Genomic DNA, 21,751 nt, shown 5'->3' on the forward strand with positions numbered 1-21,751 from the left:
TAGAACCGTTCTCATTTGATGATCCGTCAACGAAGAGTTTCCACAACTCTTGTACAGGTTCTTTCATTGGTTCGTCTTGGAACACTGTACATTCAGCCATGAAGTTAGCGAGTGTTTGGCCTTTGATTTCTATTTGTGGTTTGTATAATATATCAAACTGACTAAGTTCGATGGCCAACTTTAACAAACGTCCCAATGTCTTAGGTTTTTGCAAGACCTGACTCGATCGTTGATCGGTTAAGACGTGTACACTGTGGGACTGGAAATATGGCTTGAGTTTTCTGGAGGCCAAGATCAAACAAAACCTGAGTTTTTCAATCAGAGGATATCTAGATTCAGCTCCCATAAGCCTCTTCCTCAAGTAATACATTGGTTTCTATGTTCAGTTTTCCTCTCGAACTAACACAGCGCTGACCACATTTTTTGTTACGTCTAGGTATAAGTATAAACATTCTCTAGCAACTGTTTTTGATAACATAGGGGACACAACAAGATGAGTCTTTAGATCCTGAAATGCATGTTCACATTCTTCTGTCCATTCATACTGTCTATTTTCTCTAAGCAAGTTGAAGAAGGGAAGACATTAGTCCGTGGATTTTGATATGAATCGGTTTAATGCAGCGACCTTTCCAGTTAAGCTTTGTACATCTTTTCGTGTCCTTGGGGAAGGCATATCTAATAGCAACCTGATCTTCTCGGGATTTGCTTTGATTCCCCTTGCATTGACTATGAAGCTAAGAACATCCACGATTAAACTCCAAAGGTACATTTCTGGGTGTTCAACTTCATGTTGTATTTTCTTAGCACACCAAAACATTCTTCTAGATTGGATACATTGTCATTGCTAGTCTTCTACTTGAGAATCTTGTCATCAACATACACCTCCATGTTTTTCTTGATCTGGTTAATGAGCATCTTATTAACCAGCCTTTGATATGTTGCACCAACATTATTTAGCCTGAATGGCATGACCTTGTAGCAGTATACGTTACGTTCATTCATGAAGTTTGTGTGCTCTTAGTGCACAAGGTTCATCCCAATCTAATTATATCCAAAATATGCGTACAGGAAGGACATGAGCTCATTGCTGGCTGTGGTGTCAACTAGCTGATCCATTCTCAGTAATGAGAAATAGTCTTTAGGATATGCCTTGTTAAGGTCAACGAAATCAATGCAAGTCTTCCATTTTTTGTTGGGCTATGGGACCAAGATGGGGTTGGCTATCCAGGCCATATATTTAGCCTCCCTCATAAACCCACACTCCAATAAGCAAGTTACATCTTCCTCTAGAGCTTCTCCTCGTTCTTTTCCCAACAAACTACATTTTTGCACCTTCGTAGGCACGTTTTTGTCAAGGTTTCATGTGTGCATCATCACGCTTGGGCTGATTCCTACCATGTCCTCATGTGACCAGGCAAAGACATCAAGATTTCTTCTTAAAATCTCGACCAACTCCATCTTTCTTTTGGCTTTACGATTTTTCCCAATCGTTACCACATTTGAAGGTCTTACTAGGTCGAGGATCATTTCCTCTAGCTCCTCTAAAGCCTCGAGCTTAGATTTGTCTTCCCCTAATCTTGGATCAATTTCATCAGGTTGGGCAACCTCATTTTCGAAATCCTAAGGTTCTTCCAGCTCTTTGGAAACTACCATTTCATCAGGTTCCTAATTCTCCTCAGTTTTTACCATGGCTTGCTGCCCAGGTAGTGATTTTCCCTTCATGCCAATGCTATTGCATTCCCTGGTAGTGAATTGATCTCCCCTCACAACGCATATCCCTAAGGACGAGGGGAATTTCTTGGCCAAATGGTGAACTGAAGTTATAGCTTCAAACAACATCAGTGCAGTTCTTCCCAATATTGCATTGTAGGCGGTTGGATAGTCAATTACTATGAACTGAAGCATCTTGGCGCTTCTCGCCCAATGTTACTACAAGCTTTATTGTTCCTATGGCTGCCACCCACTCTCATGAAAATCCATAGAGGGTCATAGTTGTTGCCTTGAGATTGGATATAGATAGCCCCATCTTTTCAAGAGTGGTCATGAATAGGACATTCACAAAGCTCCCATTATCAATCAGTATACAATGCACCCTCCGGTTAACAAGCTGAATATTTGTCACCAACATATCATTATGAGGTAATTGGACGTGGATAGTGTCTTCTTCCATTAAAATGATTGGTTGTTTATCCAATTGTTGTTGTTTGGATAACCTTTGCTCCAAGAGGAATTCGAGGCCATCATTCATTTTTAGCTCTTGAGTATATCTCTTATGGGCCCCACTGCTTGTCCATGCCAGATGAGGTCTACCTGAAGTGGTGGCTATGTCCCTTCCTTCAATAGAGGGAGGGATGATCTGATTTCCCTGGGTTGATTGTGTTGATTGACTTGGTTATCTAGAGCCGGTTAAGGGTTCTGCCTTGCCTGTTGATTAGGATTTGCCCTGTTCCGAGCGTATTAGGCTAACGGTCTAGCCTGAATGAGAGTCTCAATCTCATCTTTCAATTGATGACAATCGTCATTGTTGTGACCGATGTCATTGTGGTACCAGCAGAACTTAGCTGGATCTCTCTCCGCACTTTGATGTTTCATGGACTCAGGCCTATTCCATGGAGGGCGAGCAGAATTAGCTAACTAAATATGCTCTCGTATATGTATTCAATCAGTATAGACGATGTAGATGGAGGGATATTTATCCCCGTGCTTATTTTTCTTGTACCAGTTCTGGTCACTCTCATCATTCCCTTTTCATTTATTACCATTCGCCTGGTTATTCTGGGTAGCGGGCTGAGTCGTAGCTACAGCATTTGCCACCACTCCAACAGGTTGAACGAGGGTTTGGCTGGTTCCTGTGACAGCAGATTCCGCCCCTTCTAGGTTTATCAAATCTTGAGCTCGAGCCAAGAATTCATCTACACTTTTTACTCCTTTCCTTAAGAGCTCCTTCCATAAATTTCCAACTACAGTAATTCCTGTTATTATGGCTATGAGCTTGGCACTTTCATTAGCATCTCTATCTTGGGCCCCTACATTAGGAAACTGGTTGAGGTGGGCCTTCAGGGACTCACCGGGTTGTTGTTTAATGTTGGACAGTGAGTCAGCCTCCACTTGAACCTCTTTGGTAGCTCAAAACTTTCTCTTGAACTCAAATGACAGCATTTTCTAGGAGGTCATTGAGAATTTCTTATACTTGTTGAACCACAACTTGGCTGGTCCGGTTAGTGTAGCTGGGAATAGAACACACCGCAGATCAAGGCTCACATTGTGGGCCATCATCAGAGTGGTGAAGGTCCCAATGTGGTTTGAAATTTTAGCGGTTCTATTATATGTGGGCATAATTGGCATCCTAAAACCAGTGGGAAACAGAGCTGGTGCAATATTAGGAGCAAAAGGCTCAAGCTCCTCATCGGAAGTACAATCATCTATGTTTTTTTTCCAGACAAAAGTCTCTCCATTTGCTCCTCCATTAAGGCCAGCCATTCGAGGTTCGAATCCCTCGTCTCTATATTATTTGGGAGATTGTTGTCAGCTCCCATCCTATTGTGCATGTTCAGTGGGTTATTGTCCCTCCATGCTTGAGCTGGCTTAGGTGGGATGTTTCCATTGTCATGCATGAACGAAGGATCTCCACTATTCTGAGTATAGCTCAGATCGTCATAATGAGCTGACTGTCCTCTCTACACTTTTAGATGATCACGCAGGTCAGACGGTGGATTTGAGTGCAAGCTTTGAGCTGAGTTCAACTGATTTCTTAGATCACTTTCATGTCAATGGGAATTCAGGTTTCGGGCATTCCCAATCTTGCCCTCACGATGGCTCTCCGTCTAATAAATACCATCCACAAAGTTTATTGCTCGTGGTTGAGGTCGAGGCGCTAGATTATTAGCGCGAGATCATGGGGCATATGTGTCTTCTACAGGTATAGTATGTTTCCTCTCATTTCCATGCCCTGGAGCATTCCTCTGTGGGCATGGTGGTTTTGGATGACGAATAGGTGAGGGAGGACGCCATATCTGTGAGGCAATCTATGTTTCATTTGGATGGACCAGATTAGCACGCCCATTGTCTACTCCAATTTCTCGATGTGACAGAAACATAGAGTTATTACGTGGTACCTGAGCTGCTGGTTGAGGCACAGGTGGATTCACATGGACATCTACCCTTGTTGATGTGGTCTAAGCTAGACCTGCATGGCCATATCGATTTCTGTGAGTATGAGTCGTTTTTCCGTTCCTATGGTTATTAGTAGGAGGGTGGTTCCTGGGAGTCTGTTCTGAAGGCACAGAGCTTGGTGTTACTATTCTGATAGAATGACTTATATTAGGTTGATTATTTCAGCAGGACCGAGATATGTGGGACCCACTTTTGCCTCCTTCCGACATTCTCGTCAGTTATAGGAGGAGGTAGTCGAGCCATATCTCATCTATCCGCCTATTATCTTGGGCAAGGTGGCTCCTCAGTTGAGCATTCTCCATTTCAATGGAGGTCAGGTACCTAGGATTGGGATTCAATGGGCATGAAGCCAAACTTCCAACATCATCCTGGTCCACACGCTGTTTTCCATGGTGACGTTGTGCGGATGTACCTTCTCTTGTGGAGATGGTCATGCGGTGACCTCCCTGATCATTAAGTCGCTTTGTTTCATTGTCGCACATGGATCGCGTGACCACCATGATGATTGGTGGGTTGGATATCATGATAAATTTCAAGCTTAATATGCTTTCAATGAAAGCACCGATCTGTTGACGTGGTTTTTTTGTCAAAAGGGGATTTAGAAATCCAAGAAAGAGGGATTAAGTTATTTGTAAATCGAATGTATAAGAATATTAAAACATACACAATATACATGGTTCAGTGGTTAAAATCCACCTGGTCCACAAGTCACTGCTATTGATCTGTTTATGAACTTTTAGACAAGTCACTGCATAGTTTTTGCATACAAAATTGTGGATGCTCAATATTCCACGCCCATAAAAGAACCAAGACGTGTGTTAAGGTCCCTTAAAGGCCTAAATGCATGCTTGAGCCACGAGACGCTCGGGCCACCACCCTCTCGCAACGGCCTCGCATGCCTAGGACTGTGCCCCGTGAGATGACCTTCCGTGCCTAGGTGCGTGACGCATAAGGGAGCCTCGTGTGCCCAGGGGCATGTCTCGTTGGCAGGCCTCGCATGCTTAGGACCATGCCCCACGAGATGGCCTCGCGTGCCCAGCCTCGCGCCCCAGCGCCCGTGGCCTCGCGTCCGAGCACGCGCGGCCTTGCCCGAAGCATCCTCGGCCTCGCGCCCTAGCGCCCGTGGCCTCGCGTCCGAGCACGCGCGGCCTCGCCCGAGCATCATCGGCCTCGCGTTTGAGCGTGCATTTGGCCTCGCGCCTCAACGCCCGTGGCCTTGCGTCTGAGCGCGCGCGGCCTCACCCGAGCATCATCGGCCTCGCGCCCCAATGCCCCTGGCCTCGTGTCCGAGCGTGCATTCGCCCTCGCGCCCCGAGCGTTCCATGCCGTTGGAGGCACGTACCCTTGGGAGCCATGACATCAGGTGGCCACGCAAATGAGGCCTCGCGAAGGAGGCTCGGGAGCAGCATAGGAGCCACACCATCAGGTGGCCATGCGAGTGAGGCCTCGCGAGCGGCATAGGAGCCACACCATCAGGTGGCCACCCGAATGTGGCCACACGAGGGAGGCCTGGTGAAGGAGGCTCGTGAGCGGCATGGGAGCCACACCATCAGGTGGCCATGCGATGGAGGCCTCGCGAAGGAGGCTCGTGAGCGTCAGGAGAGCCGCGCCACCAAGGGGCTCGCGAGGGAGGCATCTCGCCTCGCGCACTTAGACATCTGGCGAGGCCACGTGCCTATCACCTATGTTCCTGGGTGGCCTCGGGGTGCTTCAGGCATCTCATCCCAAGGACCCGAGAGCCCCACCTCATGCCACGACCATTACATGCACCAAGTGTCCCATTCCCTATACGTTGAGACCCCAATGCTTAAAGGCTACGATACGAGTCGAATGGAACATACTTCTACGATCTAGTACTGGGTACAGCCGCTAAGACCATGTATGTTGAGTACAGGCATCCATACCAGTGGGGTAGTGGGAGTTCTGGGATAAGAGTTGTGGCCCGTACGTCTACGGCCATGAGTCAGAGTCGACACCACTACCACCTGCGCCACTATGTCTGTCACCACTCCTCTGACATGGGTACGGAGAAGTAGTGGAGACATCCTCCTGACGCCTGCCCCTGTACTGGATGCAAGACCTCAACCTCTGAAACCACTCTCCTGACAGAGTACTTATGTACCACTTGGTCTCCTGGACCACCATGTATCCAAGGCCATCAGAGCCTACTATAAAAAGAACCCCTCTCCCACATAGGAAGGGGTTGGAAAATTTACTGTAGCAAGTGCTTGAGAGTGAATGAAAAATTGATTTCTCCATTGTTGTTCTGCCATCATTCTTGAGATATTACTTAAATTTCTAAGGCTATTTTATTGACAATCTTTACTTTGCAATTTTTTCCAACTTAACTTAGTTGACGAGTTCTCACCGTCAACAAAAATGTCTATCCTCTTTGCAATCCATTCCCTTTATATTTACAGGGCAAAAATGTTGGACAGTATTGGGTATTCGTAGGTTAATATGGTAACAGACAAATTTGGGTAACTTCCCATTTACATAAATCCTTGATTGCCTATTAATTCTATGTCTGTTATATAGGGTAATAAATACATAATAAAATTTGGTCCTTTATTAGGCGTTTAAGGAATCTCTGATTCTTTTGGGATTCTTCCCTATGTGTCATAGTCAGGATTTCGCGAGTTGAACACACTCCTCGAGCTGGATGATGTAAGACAAATGATCTAAGTCATGTCTAGAGTTTCAAGGGGGAGATCTGGTCGATATGTACCTCGAACTAAGTTGTTGGCGTAAGAGGCGATCCAGGAACTCGGGTTTTCACAAACTTTCAAGTAAGCTCTTGCTATACACTCCAGAGTTAATAAAATATTTTATTTGTCTATTTTCTTCATACGCTTGTCAGCTAGATGTACCTCGTGCTAAGTAATTCAGCTCATATTTTTGAGGTACAACAATATCATTCTTCATCAAATCTAACTCTTTTTAATTTTTTCAAGAAATTCTTATATCATATAAATCTCAATTCTCTATCTATTAAAATCATAAGATCCCCTATAATTTATCACTCAGTCTACGATTAGACTATATATCGACTTCTACTACTCACAGTAGCAATAGTCAAGGTCGGATCTTCAAGAAGTTGCCTCTCTGCTTGCCATTTTTTTTTTTTTTTTGTGTTCGATCTTCAATTTGTCTCATTCATGTGACAGTCTCAGCACCCTCTTTGTTCTGGTCCTCGATCCCTCCTTATGGATCGAACTAGCATTCTTTTTCTCATCATTACTTGAATATGGTAGTCTAAATCAAAGCATCTAGACCTCTCATGGCCCATTTTCAATAAAGTATACAAAAATTTTTCTGATCCCCTAATCTCGCCATTCTTTCCATTTCCATCGATCTATTCTAGATGAACTTGGTTCTACTCTTGAGGTAAATGATCTCTACAGAAGTGTTGTAACTGATACTCTTGTTCTTGACTTGAGTTTGTGAATCTACTCTCATTGATATATGAATCTTCCGGGTCGGGATGACTTCCTTTTCTTGTTTACAGGTGTTCATAGATCTGTCATGCCCATTGTGGGTAGGTGTTATCAGATCCTACACATCTTAGTTCATTGTAGTTTGTTCGATCTTTTGAGATGGTGATCTCCTTACCTTTCTTCATCTCCCTTAAGGCATGCTACTTACACTAGATTCCTTTCTCATTAACCTGATGCATTTACCTCCCCTTTATTTCGTTCTTCCTTGATCTCCTCTTCATCCTTTCTATCAGTTTTGCTACTTTTTGGATTCTGCTTGGCTAAGTAGGCTAGGTACTTCCTTAAATTCTCATTCTCCTATATTTCACCTAGAATACTTGCCTTGTGATCTTCTTGAATCAATCAGGTGATCATGGAGAAATTGTACACCTCATTTACGCAACCTTCATCTTTTCCATTCTCAGCGCCTATCGATCTAATTTGCACCATTGATTCTCTTTGCTTCTGGGTTTAGCACTTGGTTGAGTCCATCGTTCTTTTTTCTTCCATCTCATCATCATAGTCGCATTTACGATGTACACTATGATCTATTTGTCCATCATTTTCACCCTCAATGTCTTGTGTCTTGCTTTCGATTATTGTTTTGAAAATCATTGCGATCTCATCAAGGATTTCAGGCCTTTCTTCTTTGCAATTTGATAACTTCATCTCTTGGATCTGGCACCTATCTTCTTTTTTCTGTTCATTTAGCACATCCGATTCTCCTCCTTCAATAGTTTCAGGATTCATTTTCTTTTACTTTGATCATCATAGCTTTTTGTTTGTATTTTCTTTGTGTATTTTCTGACAAGATATAGAAATAATGAAAAAAATGACTAAATTCATATAGACGACACCAATTGTTAGACCAAAAATTTTGCAAGTACAATCAATTTGTGAATCATCAAAGTATGGTCGAGGATTTTTGGACGGATCTACAATGAAAACAATGGAGATGTCCACCAAGTCATAGTGAAATTCAGAGAAAGAATCACTTGGGGGAACATGCAAGAAGGCACTCCGACGCTCAAGTCAATAATGATCCTCTAAAAGTCTCCCAAGTAAACTATGAAATGTGAACAAAGATTCCAAGGTCTATTTTCAGGTCTCATTGGGTGGTATTTATAGGTAAATAAGTCGATTAAATAGTATATAAATGCTTATTCTAATTGGTCTGCATCACCTTGCCTTTGTTGGCAAAGTCATGAGTTTAAATGAATTCTTTCACAATCCTTCTTTTACTTACTATCCTATGATTACAAGGCTCGAATGATCTGACTAAGATTCTTGATCCTTTGGCATATGCTAGCTCAATCCTAAAGGGGTCGAACACTCTGTGCCCTGAACCCTCAATGACTCACACGATCGCTTACTTAATCTTAGTATTTGATCATATATATAATGTATCATTAAAGTATTCAATTTAAATCATATAAAGACATGTACAATATTTTGGTTCTCACTCGTCACATCCTTGTGGAATGTGATGTACTTGTCTTTATCGCTTCCATTAGAGTTGTCCTTCGATAAGGCACCCTGTACATTGGGTTATCTTTATAGTCTAAACATATAATTTCAATGGAAGTATTGTATTCAATCCTGGGTCTTCTCTAGCACCATTCTTGGGTTGGTGGGGCATGATTCATCTTTTTCTTCTTCTTTTCTTTCTTCTCTAAAGAAGGCAGTGGTGTTGGTAGCGTAGCAACCATTGTCACCCTTCTTTGAACTTGCTCCCAAACCTCTAAGGCCTTGAAGATTCCTTTAACTTGGGACATGATATCACTCATGTCAAAGAGTGGGTTTTGTACGAAGATGTCATGCACCATGGACTCAGATGTGAGCCCTTTCGCAAAGAAGTTTTGCAGGTATAATATGATTCCGATCATGGATTTGGTTGAGGATATCCATGAAAATACTACTTCAGGGACAAATAAGTCAGAGAAATATATATTTCAATGGAAATATGAAACCAAGATACTACTCTAAGCAAGAAATATAAATTGGACTAGATGATTGATAAAATAAATGTTACACCTCTAACAAAAAAATACATGTAAATAAGAAGAACATATTGCATATAGTGAAGAAAAGATACAACTCAAAACAATAATAATACAAGTAAATAGAGACACTAGAAAATCAAATAAGAAGAAAGAATAAGAGATAGAAGACTCTTACACTCACACAACCTTAAGTGTAGAGTAGTGGGGGATGGATCGTCAATTTGAACAAGGTTCAAGACCTTTATCCAAAAACTTATTTCCACTTATTCTCTAATAGCTAAGGGAACTCTTCAAATAGAAATAACTCTCTAGAATTACAAGGCCTTTTGGTGAATTTCTAGGAAAATGCTCTAGTGAATAGAAATTGTGTGTCTAAGAAGTGAGCACTAGGCTTCTATTTATAGAGTTTTGAGACACCTTTTGAATTTCAAACTCCACCAACCCCCTTTGTTGTTACCAATGTTAAATTGGGTGTTTATGGAATTAAAAAGAGAAATTGGGAGTTACCAAAAGGTTTGCAATGTTCAAAGTTCATAAAACTCATTTTTGCTGGCAGCGCACCTAGGCTGGTTATTATAGACCCAAAGAGACATAAGACTGCAGAGAATGAGGCTAATGGGCTAAATGAAGAGGGCGATGTCTTGATGGGCCAAGATGATGATGGGCTCCAAAAAAACTTATATTTGGCTGGTCTGCAGGTGAGGCCCGCCACGAGTTATGAGAGTCATGTTGGAATTGCCATGGGCTTCGGAATCCATGGGTTGTTCGATTGCTCAAAGATATTATCAGTCAAAAGAAGCCCACCTTTATTTTTGTGGTGAAAATTAATGTAAACAAGAGAAAGTAGAATAGATATGGCATGAACTGAGATTTGAGGGTATGTTTATGTTTGAATCGCAGGGGACAATTTGGGGGCTCACACTTCTGTGGAAAAGTAAGGATGAAGCCAATTTACTAAGTTATTATATAAATCATATTGATATAGAAACTAAAGTAGATATTATAGTGACTTGGAGGCTTATGGCTATGTATCGAGAGCCTAGTAAGAGCTTGAGGATAAATACTTGGGATCTAATTAGGAAGATTAAAGAGGAGTCAAGCTTATTGTGGTGTTTATTGGGGACCTAAATAATGTAGTTAGCCAAGAGGATAAGAGAGGGGGCACGTCTTATCCTGATTGGTTGACTCAAAGATTTAATGAAACCTTAAAGGATAAGAGAGGGGGCACGTCTTACTTGGGAAAGGGGTCGTGCACAGACAAGTTGGTGGAGGTTCAAATTAATCGAGCTTTTATTTCTTATTCATTGCTTGATAGCTTCAACTCAGCTAAGTTAGTTAATTTAGAATTTTCTTCCTCAGATCATTGTCCTTTATTGTTGGAACCATTTGTTAAACAAACATTCTCCTTTCAAAAGAAATTTTGATTTAAGAATGCTTGGCTAAAGGAACCCTTGTGTCAACAGATTGTGAAGGACATTTTGGAGGTTTGTAGTAAGTTGGGTATGGAAAAGAAAATGGAATTTTGTGGGGAGAAACTAGAAGAATTGGGGGGGGGGGGGGGGGGGAGATTTTATTGTTAATTTTGGTAAATGGTTGAAATAATGTAAAGCAAAGATAAAGAGATATAAGGGGAAACATGATACGACCTTTATTAGTCTATATAGAGAGTAACAAAAGATTTTTTTTAGATTTTAGACCAGCAATAATTGTATTTGAGATAGAGGGCTAAGCATTTGTGGCTTGAAGTAGGTGACCAAAACATCAAATTTTTTCACGGGAAAACAAGTGCTTGTAAGAGGTTGAATCAGATACATAAACTCCAAGGAAGCAATGGTGGTTGGGTAGAATGGGATAGTGGCCTCCCTGAGGTCTCAGTGAACTATTTTACAGAAATGTTTACAACGTCACATACAAACTGTAGAGAGGTAGTGGAGTGCATCCCGAGAACAATCTTTGAAGAGAAGAATAGGGAACTGATGAGGCCGATTGAAGAAGAAGAGGTCAAAGTTGTAATGTTTCAGATGCATCTTGATAAATCATCGGGGCCGGATGGATTGACGCCTGAATTCTATCAAAAGTTTTGGAATATTGTAGGGTCAAATGTAGTGACCACGGTAAGAAGATTTTTTAATTGAATAAAGTTGTTGAAAGGACTAAATGAAATTAACGTGGTTCTTATTCCAAAATAGGTGAGCCCCATCTCAATGGTAATGTTCTTTATAAAGAAATTTCTCAGGTGTTCTCAAATATAATGAGAGGGTTGTTGCATCAGGTGGTGGCTGATGCTCAAAGTAGATTTATTTTAGGGAGGCTGATAACAGATAACATCATGGTGTCCTTTGAAGTGATCCATTATCTAATGAAGAAAAGGCGTGGGAAAGAAGGATTTATGGCTCTCAAAATAAATATGAGTAAAGCCTTTGATCGTGTTGAATGGACCTATCTTAGAGCTAATTTTGAGAAGATGGGTTTTTCAGGACCGTTGGGTGGACTTGGTTTTGCATTGTATTACTTTTGTAACTTACAAAGTAGTGCATGGAGGTTGAGAGAGAGGACGTATTTGTCCCACTACGGGTATGAGTCAAGGAGATCCGATATCGCCCTATTTATTCATACTATGCATTGAGGGTTTCTCCAAGTTGATAAGGAAATATGAGGAAAGGAAGGGGATGCATGGTATCAAAGTTGCTAAGGGAGCACTGTTGGTTTCACACATGCTATTCGTTGATGATATCAATTTATATTGTAAAGTAAATACTAGGGAGGCTGGAAAAGTTATGGAGATGTTGCAGAAATTTGAAAATGCTTCAGGGCAGCAAGTCAACTTAGCAAAATCAATTGTTTTCTTTAGCACTAACACATATTAGACTACGAGGGTGAGTATTAGTTAGATTCTTGGAATGCATGAAGTGAATGAGCAAAGTAAGTATCTTGGTCTTCAAAACACGATGGGGAGAAAGAAGGTTATCATTCTTTATTTTTTAAAGGAGAAAATTAGAAAAAGTGTGTAGGGGTGGGGAGGAAAGTTGTTGTCCCGAGCTGGGAAGGAGTTATTGATAAAAAAAAAAGTAGCACAATCCCTTCCACATGATGCCACGAGTGTTTTTTATTACCTTTTGAGGTGAGTAGGGACATGGCGAAAATGATGAGCAAATTTTTGTGTCACTACTCTTTAAGTTAGGGAAGAGGTATTCATTGAATAAGATAGGATAACATAAGAAGAAATGTTGTATGGGCTTTCAAAATCTCATAGATTTTCATATCGCTTTACTTGGAAAAGCAGGCTGGCATTTGTTGACAGGGCAGATTCTTTGGTGCGAAAAATTTTCAAGCTAGATATTATCCTAATGGAAATTACCTTAATGCTCAATTAGGGAACAATCCAAACTTCATATGGATAAGTATTTGGGAGATTTAAAGTGTACTTAAAGCTAGTGTGAGATAGGGTATTGGTTTGGGCTCTTCGATGTTTATTCTAGAAGATATGTGACTTCCCAATTATGACAATCCATTTGTGAATTCTGATACTCAAGGGCTACAGAACAAGTGAGTGGCATTCCTTTGGAAGATGGATAGTAAGGAATAGGATGTGGACCTTATTAGGGACATGTTTGATGAGAAAGATAAAAACCTCATATTGAGTATCCCTTCAAGTGATTCTATTGATGATGACCATTTCCAGTGGGTAAAGGAGGTTTCATGTTGTTACTTTTTGAAGAATACATATAAACTTATCCAAGTACTGAAGGGCCGCTAGAAAACGGAAGACAACTCGGGGTTTTTGAGACAATTATGGAATTTAAAATTACCCAGTGCAACACGAGTGTCCTATTTGCCATAGAACTCTTGCATAGTGTAGTATATTGTCAATTTTCTACACTTTGATAGAATAAAATTGTTGCTGGGATGAGGATAGACGGGGTCTTTGATTTCACTAAATGGTAGGGTGCAGTTTTTGATAGATATGGAAAACACAAAGTGTGTGAGGTAGCTATGCTTTGTTGGGCCATATGGAGAGCTCATAATGAATTAGTTTGGCAGAAGAAAGGTCCATGGATTGACGAGGTTGTTTCATCATCAAGTATGTACATTGATCAGTGGAGAAATGCCCAATGTAATAATATTATTACACCATCATTTACTAGTTTGTTTATTAATGGGGTTGAAATTTTGGTTAAGCCACAAACGCATACAATAAAGGTAAACGTTGATGCTGCCATTTTTAGAGAGAGTGGAAAGTATGGTTATAGTAATGTTGCTGGGGACCATGAAGGCAAGCTGGTAGAAGCTAGAACATATTGTAGAGAAGGGAGGGCAGCTCTGAGTGTTGCAGAAGCTATCAGTGTGTGAGAGGCCTTGAGTTGTTTAAAAGACAATCAGTGGAATAGTGTGGTTCTTCACTCAGATTGTCTTGTTGTGATACATGCAAGCTGAAGCAACACCAACATGGTCTCCTCGTTTGTATTAGTTATAAAAGATTGTAAGAGATTGTTGTCCAATTTAAAAAATGTTTCTCTCTTGTTTGTCAAACGTTCTAGAAACATGCTTGCTCATAGTTTTTCTAGGGCTTCTTGTTCATTCCTAGAATGAAGTTTCAGTGGGTGGGATGTCCCTGCTGAAATTCAGACTAAGTTGGTAGATTGTCTTCCATACATTAAAAAAAAAACATACCTTTGAAAGGAATTTCTCACCTTAATGGTCATGTAGACCCTTCCTTAATGGCATGCAATTATTGTCCTCAAATTGGAATATTTGTGGCAAATCCACCTTTTATTTTGCAAAAGTTACACTTTACCCCCCCCCCCCCCCCCCAAATAAAATATTTTGACAGAAAAACTCCCTTTTGTCACTATTTCGTTGCATCCATTAGGTTTTGGCTGTTAAGTGCCAACGAGGATTCGCTACTAGAACACCATTGGTACAAGTGTCTATTGATATGTCAAAATTTAAAGACATGGCAAAGCCAAATTAATTGATACATATTTTTAAAAATTGAAATTAATTATTCAATTAAAAAATATTTTAAAACTTATAGTATTAACCTATTATCTAATACCTAATATCATAAATTGAAAAATTAAAAAGAATCAAAATGAGAACGAGAACACGAGGTATTCGAAGAGAACCAGTCACTAGAGAACAAAGCAATAGTGAAGATCTATCGACGGAAGGCTTGGAATTGTATTGTAAACCACACAAATTTATGGTGAATATGACTTTGTTGATTGTCAAGAACCCAGGAAGACAATTTAGAACTTGCTCAAAGAAAATGGTGACTAGGTATTCTAGTCCCTAATTTTTGTTTTGTTTTTATTTCCTCCTCTATGAGTTCTGTGATTGGGTAATGTTGAAGGGTAATGTCAAATTGCAAGGGGTGTGATTACTTTGAATAAGTTGACCCAAGGTGTGTAAACATTAAATGGAAGTGTTACCGAAATTCCTAAGGAAAAAGCGATTATTAGAAAGAGAAATTTATTCAATTTCTCAAGGTCCAAGATGTTGGTCTGATAGCTAGGAGCAATAAAGCAGGGTTTATGAAAGAGTAAATGCAAGGGAGAGGGAGAGCAGTGGAGAAAGATGAATTAAGGAGGATGTATGTGAGCATTTTTATTGGGTTAAAAAATGGATGAACGTCATGTTCATTGTAGTAGTTATCTATTTTGTGTTTTGGTTGAAAAGATGTGTTGTTTATGTTAACAATGATGATCGATGTATATCTTTTGTTGATGTTTTGGTCTCACTTCTGATTAATGAAGATTTATATTTAACATCTTATTGCAAGTGCTCAGTACAACTAAATGATAATTAAACGAAAACAAGACACTATAGCAAAGTCACCATTGTAAATGATAATGATCTCATATTGAGCAAGTGAGCAATAAACCAACACCATGAAAGTAGTAATGATAATGGACTGGTGCAAATATCAGAGTTCTTAACATCAAAAGTCAGTAGTTGCACTAACATCAAAATGCTACATAGGTAACAAAAAAGGACCCTAACAGCTAAGAGACTAGACCACATGTTGCATAAGAACTTGGACTAGATCCTTTAGATCGACGTCTAGATCCACATGCACATTGCCCTGTACCTGCTTCCCTTTCTTGCTGTTTTCCCTGTCTTTATCTTCTCTTCTTAGTTTATTCGAATTGATTCTTACTGGGTGGCCATCCATTCCTTTTCTGAACTAGAGCCTACATTAATAATTGCAAAGTAAATTAATTACCTAAACATATGCACATTTGATTACATCCTGTATAAGCAAATTTTTCCAAATTTAAAAAGCATACCTTTTTTTCACATTTTCTTGTTGTGACCTACCTCTTTACGATTTTTGTAGATCACTTGTGGGCTAGTTCTCTTAGCTTTGGTTGATCCTAGACGTGGTTCATCAACATTCTGTCTCCTTGGTGTTTTAGTCTTCCAGGCAAATTATTTTTCCAAGAGGTTGAATGGGGTTAAGGCTAGTTTCATACCAATTGTCTGGGCTTGGCATTGGCCTACCACCTCACCATATGCTACCACAGTTAGGAATGGTACCCTTTGCATATTTATTAGACAATATTTTTATGAAAAAAATAACTGAGATGAATTTTTGCATATATTGATTGTTTATTATTATTTTTTGAATAATATTATATGAACATCACAAAATTCTCAAGTTCGTTATTGTTACTACAATCTTGTATTGGTACGAGAGGGTTGAGATTGTAGGGAACGAATTTAAGTAGTTCACAGTGAAACAAAGTTATATGGAATCTATGGATTAAATACTGTTAGTATGGTTCACTAGTATTACGAATACATGTAATCTAGATTTGGATTACTGATATAGTAGGACATCTTAGTGGATGTACTTTGTAAATGTGATTATACAGAATTAGACTCGATATGTTATTAATACTTAGTTAAATACCGTATTATTTTATAAGTATTAATTAAACATTTAAATAAGATGACTGTATACAAATTGATCTTAATCCTAAAGCTACTATGAAATCTTGTTTATGTCGTTTGAGTAATTTGATTCACTCGTAATGGTTTGTCACAATGATCAAGCCAAATTTTTTTGTTTTTGGGACTCATTGAAGTAAGTAGTTGGGGACATAGTATACAGATATGGAATCTAAACCTTTCGGATAGGAATTGAATAATGGTTCTCTTAAGGTTTAGCTTTTGAACTAAAATGTTAATGAGCTCAAATTCATAAATCAATTTATGAATTAACCTTCAATAGTAAAGTTAATGGTACTTAAGGAAACAATATATAATTAAAGAGGTAAAATAGTGATCTTATCTGTGCTTTAATTGCGAACCATTAATAAAGGATTGGATTGTATGTGATGATTAAATCAATGGACACTTTTTATATTTAAAAAGTACTCTATAAATAAATGACTATAATTGCAAGAGTGCAGACTCATATTTTTAGTGAAATAATAATGAGAATAATAAAGTAATGTTATTATTTTAAAGATATTTAATTAATAATCAAAATTTATTGGAACTTGAAATTATTGGTCCATGGGTCTCTGAGGTTGCTCTATCAACACTGTTCAAGGTTGTTTAACCCAAAATTTGATATGATGACGATACATAAAAAAAGGTCAAATGGCAGCAAAAAATATTAAGTTTGCTTGTACTGGTTGAGTTGCATGAACTAGTTGAATGTTCTCAATCAACATAAAGGATGTTATCCACCTTAAAGACATTGAAGCTTATTGCACAAAGGTTTTTGGTCGACCAGATGGGGATTTGTCGATGGCACACTAACTTCACAAAGCGGATCGATGGGAGCTGCTGCTCGAATGATGCATCAGATAACTAGAATGACCCGACTTTTAAGGGATATATATGTAACCAATATTTGAATGTATTTTTCATATTCTTTTATTGAGCTCAAATTCATAAATCAGTTGTAACAAACTCACACTATACGAGTAGGGCCTAGTTCATGCTTGTAAGGCCCATGACCCACTAAGGGACTCTATAAATAGAGGTCTTTCACAATCATTAGTCTCTCATGCGCACTTGACATACATTTTTTTTTAATTGTATTCTCTCTCAAGCTTAGGAAACTCAATTGAATCTTATTCTTATAATCTTGAGTCCGAGACCATTCTTGATTAATAAAAGTGCAAGTGGACGTAGGTCATTACCAACTCTTGGGAATAAACCTCCATAAATTCTTTTGTGTTGTTTACATGAATTCAACTCATTTTTTATTTCTTGTTGTTTAAATTGACTCAGTGTCGTTGACCAAAATGATGGTCAACATTTTGGTGCTTCCATTGAGAGATGAAATCAAGAAATCTCAATACACTAACTTGTATGAGCCACAAGGGGGAAACCTTACCACTGGACAGTATGAGCGCCCCTCGAGCAGTCAATTTCCACCTTTGCACCCTGTCCAGCAGGTCCCTCTACACAGAAATCTTCCTCCATGAGGAGCCATGGGGCATGATGAGCCACATGTGGATTTAGGCGAAGACCTCAACCCTTACATTGAGCTGCTGAAGGATGTCTTGGGACAAATGCAAGAGTAGTTTGTTGCCCTGCATGAAAAATCAAGAACCAAGAAAAAGCTAATCGTTGTACTACTGAAGCAACAAGGCTTCTAGTAGTTGTCTTATAACAAACTCAAGTTGTGGTAAGTTGACTAGTGAACACTCTTCCTGAAAACACAGGCCAAGCAAATGTTGAATCTCAAAGGCCAAGTGGTCGAGTCCCAGAGACCACTCAAGACCAAGTTGTTCCTCCTAGGCTGACTCGTAGTAATCGCTCAAATAGAGGAACTCGACCAGGAGTATATTGCTAACTCCATCAAGATGAACAAGTTTTTCCCAACCGTGACCAAGGTCAAGGTTCTGGTAGACAAGTATCTATAGAAGGTAGGCCTGCTAATGGGAAACCAAGGCGATCAGTCTCAAACCCCATGGACATGGATTGTGATTCTAACAACCAAGGAACGAATGAATAGTAAACCAAAACTGAGGCCAGCAGCCTCGATGTAATCAGTCAGCTAGGTATAATCAGGGTTACCCACCAAGGAGATACCGACAGAGAAACAACCAAGAAGCCAGTAGAAATTATCGAATATCCTACTAGGATTTCTATGATGATGATGAGGGAGATACAAGACACTATCAACCCCATAATAACCAAAAACTGTGATGACCGTTGTAATGGTGGATATCGAAGAGGAAAATTTTCTCCACCAAGGCCACTTGGGCCTTTGAACATCCCTGCTTGGGAAAATGTGCAGCTTGAAAGACCATTTGTCCCACCAAGGTAGCACAAACAACCTAATTGTCCTGCTAGACCACCTCCTGGTGCCCCTTGAGCATATAGTTAAAATTTTGGCATGCAACCAGAGGAAACAATGTCTTCAATAGACTTGGAAACTAGGGATGTGACTTTCGTGATGTCCTTGACCAACTTCGGGAAGGTAATGGTCTAATGATGTGGGATTCGTTGCGCCAGTAGTCCCTCCAACACCACAAAATGAAGCTGCAACACGTCCTGTCACTGCCCTAGCAACCGCTCCTATCGTTTCACCAGCTATTCAAGAACAACTTAATGTCGTAACTCAGATGGTTCGGAAGTTAACAACCCCAAAACCTACTGTATTGATTTAGAAAGAAGGAAAGGCTTTCCTTTCTCTGATCGAATTAATGCTCTTACGATTCCTCCCAAGTTCAAGACACCAACTTGGAAGATGTATACAGGCAAGGAAGATCCTGTTTCCTAAGTGAACAACTTTGAGATAAATATAAATCTCCAAGGGGTTCAAGATGATGTCCACTGCAGGATTTTTCCTGCTGCCCTTGCTGACTACGCTTAGCAATGGTTCTTCAAATTAGAGCCTGGACTATTTATTCCATGGATGCATTTGTGAGGCTCTTCTACTCACAATTATTTGTTGCTCATCTCTACCAGCAGAGCTTAATGACCTTGTTGACATTAAACAAGGACTTAACGAGCCTTTGAAAGATTATGTGCAACGATTTATGCAATAAGTTACTCATTCCAAAACAGTTAGCGATGATTGAAAATTGATGGCCATCATGGCTAGAATAAAATTAAAAAGACCATTGTGGTCCAATCTATGAAGAAATATTGTCACTCGACTAGAGAGTTTCTCAACTAAGCAGTTGAATTCATTAAACTAGAAGAACTAGTGGTGCACCAGCAAATAACAAATTTGCAAATTCTAAAAGAACAAGTGGTGCACCAAAAAAAACCCATGTGCAACTACGAATAAGAACCAGACAACCAATGGTAATGGTAACAAGAATAGCCATAATGGTAATAAATGAAATAATAATTTTAACGGTGGTAACAATAATGACAACAAGCGAGAAAAGACTAATGACAAGCCACGAGAATATGTGCCTCATTTTACTACCAACTCTACGCTCTCATAGTCACAAGCATAGGCCTTTCATGCTACACAAGCAGAACCATATAGGAAACCAAATCACATTAGGAAGGATATAACCAAGAGAGATACCAACAAGGTATGCCGCTTCCATAATTATTATGGACATGAAACTAATGAGCGAAACCAACTCAAAGATGAAATTGAGTTTCTCATTCATCAAAATCATCAGGCGATGAGAAAATATATTCCTTTGCCTAGTCAAATAGAATTTAGTTGCTGCAGGAACGCTAGATGCACATGCGCTAGAGTGATACGCCCGAACGTTACGCCATGAACCAGTAGAAGATGTGTTGGCTATTAAGGAACGTACTTCTAAAATTCCTCGGTACGAGTGTAAGCCTATTACATTCCCCAAGGAAGATGCCAACCACGTTAGTTTTCAGCACAATGATCCTTTAGTAATAGAATCTGAAATTGCTAATATGATTGATGCACAAACCATGGTGGATCATGGCCCCTCGATTAACATCCTTTTTAAGACTACTCTTGAAAGAATGAAACTTTCTGTTCGGGATCTTGAATCATGCATGCAAATCTTACATGGTTATACTAGAGAATGAATGACTCCGACAGAGATAATTAGGTTGGTTGTTATAGTAGGAGACGCACCAAAGATCAACGCAGTTATGGCCACTTTCGTTGTGGTCGACCTTCCCTCAGCATTCAACACCTTGCTTGGAAGGCCTATACTCATAGATTTGAGGGAAATTACATCCATTTTTCATCTAACAATGAAGTTCCCAACCAACACTGGGATAGGATGTGTGAAAGGGAACCGATGGGAAGCTTGAGAATGCTATAATTCTTCAATAACAACTACCATGAAAGCCCCAGTAACGACCATAATGATTTTTGCTGGTCCCTCCAAAAATGGGATAGTTATAACAACGGAAGTAAGCAACACACTGGAACTCGAACACGAAGCCTCCAAATAGATAATGCCCAAAGTGAGGAAACAAACTTTGATTCTCGCTTTGGGGATTATGATACTAGAGTAGGACAACCCAAAAACCTCGAGGAAGTGCCACTCGATCAGGAAGAGTCGACCCAGACTGTAAAAAATTAGGAAAAACTTAGCTAAGAAGATCAGAACTGAACTCATAAGATTTTTAAAACACAACCAAGATGTGTTTTCTTGGTCGCACAAGGGCATGGTAGGTATAAGCCCTAATGTAATTAGCAGAAAAGGAGGATGCTCAACAAAGAAAGATCCAAGGTATTGAAGGAAAAAGTTGGAAGAATGAAGGAAAACAGGTTTATATGAGAACCTTTTTACCCTGAACGGGTTGGAAACCCTATTCTCGTGCCAAAGACCAATGCCAAGTGGAGAACCTGTGTTGATTTCACATATTTAAATAAAGCATGCCTGAAAGATTGCTTCCTTGCCTAGGATCAACCAACTAGATGATACTATTGCAGGGCATGAGTTCCTTACCTTTATGGATGCCTACTTTTATTACAATCAAATTAGCATGCACCCTCCCGATGAGGAGCATACGAGTTTTAGAACCAACATAGGCTTATACTATTACAAATTAATTACTTTTGGACTCAAAAATGCTGGCGTGACGTACCAGTGATTAGGCAATATGATGTTCAAGAATCAGATAGCCAACAACATGGAAGTCTATGTCGATGATATTTTGGTTAAATCC

The 21,751-nt window shown here is 39.8% G+C and overlaps 1 protein-coding gene across 1 annotated transcript; it reads left to right on the forward strand.

The window, feature by feature from the left end:
- The first annotated feature begins 13,645 nt into the window (after positions 1 to 13,645).
- On the forward strand, positions 13,646 to 14,002 carry LOC133806915 (uncharacterized). Its single transcript, XM_062245010.1, has one exon. It carries the CDS (start codon positions 13,646 to 13,648, stop codon positions 14,000 to 14,002), a length of 357 nt encoding a protein of 118 aa, XP_062100994.1.
- The last annotated feature ends 7,749 nt before the right edge of the window (positions 14,003 to 21,751 follow it).

Source organism: Humulus lupulus, chromosome X (assembly GCF_963169125.1).
Source record: "Humulus lupulus chromosome X, drHumLupu1.1, whole genome shotgun sequence".
Lineage (NCBI taxonomy): Eukaryota > Viridiplantae > Streptophyta > Magnoliopsida > Rosales > Cannabaceae > Humulus > Humulus lupulus.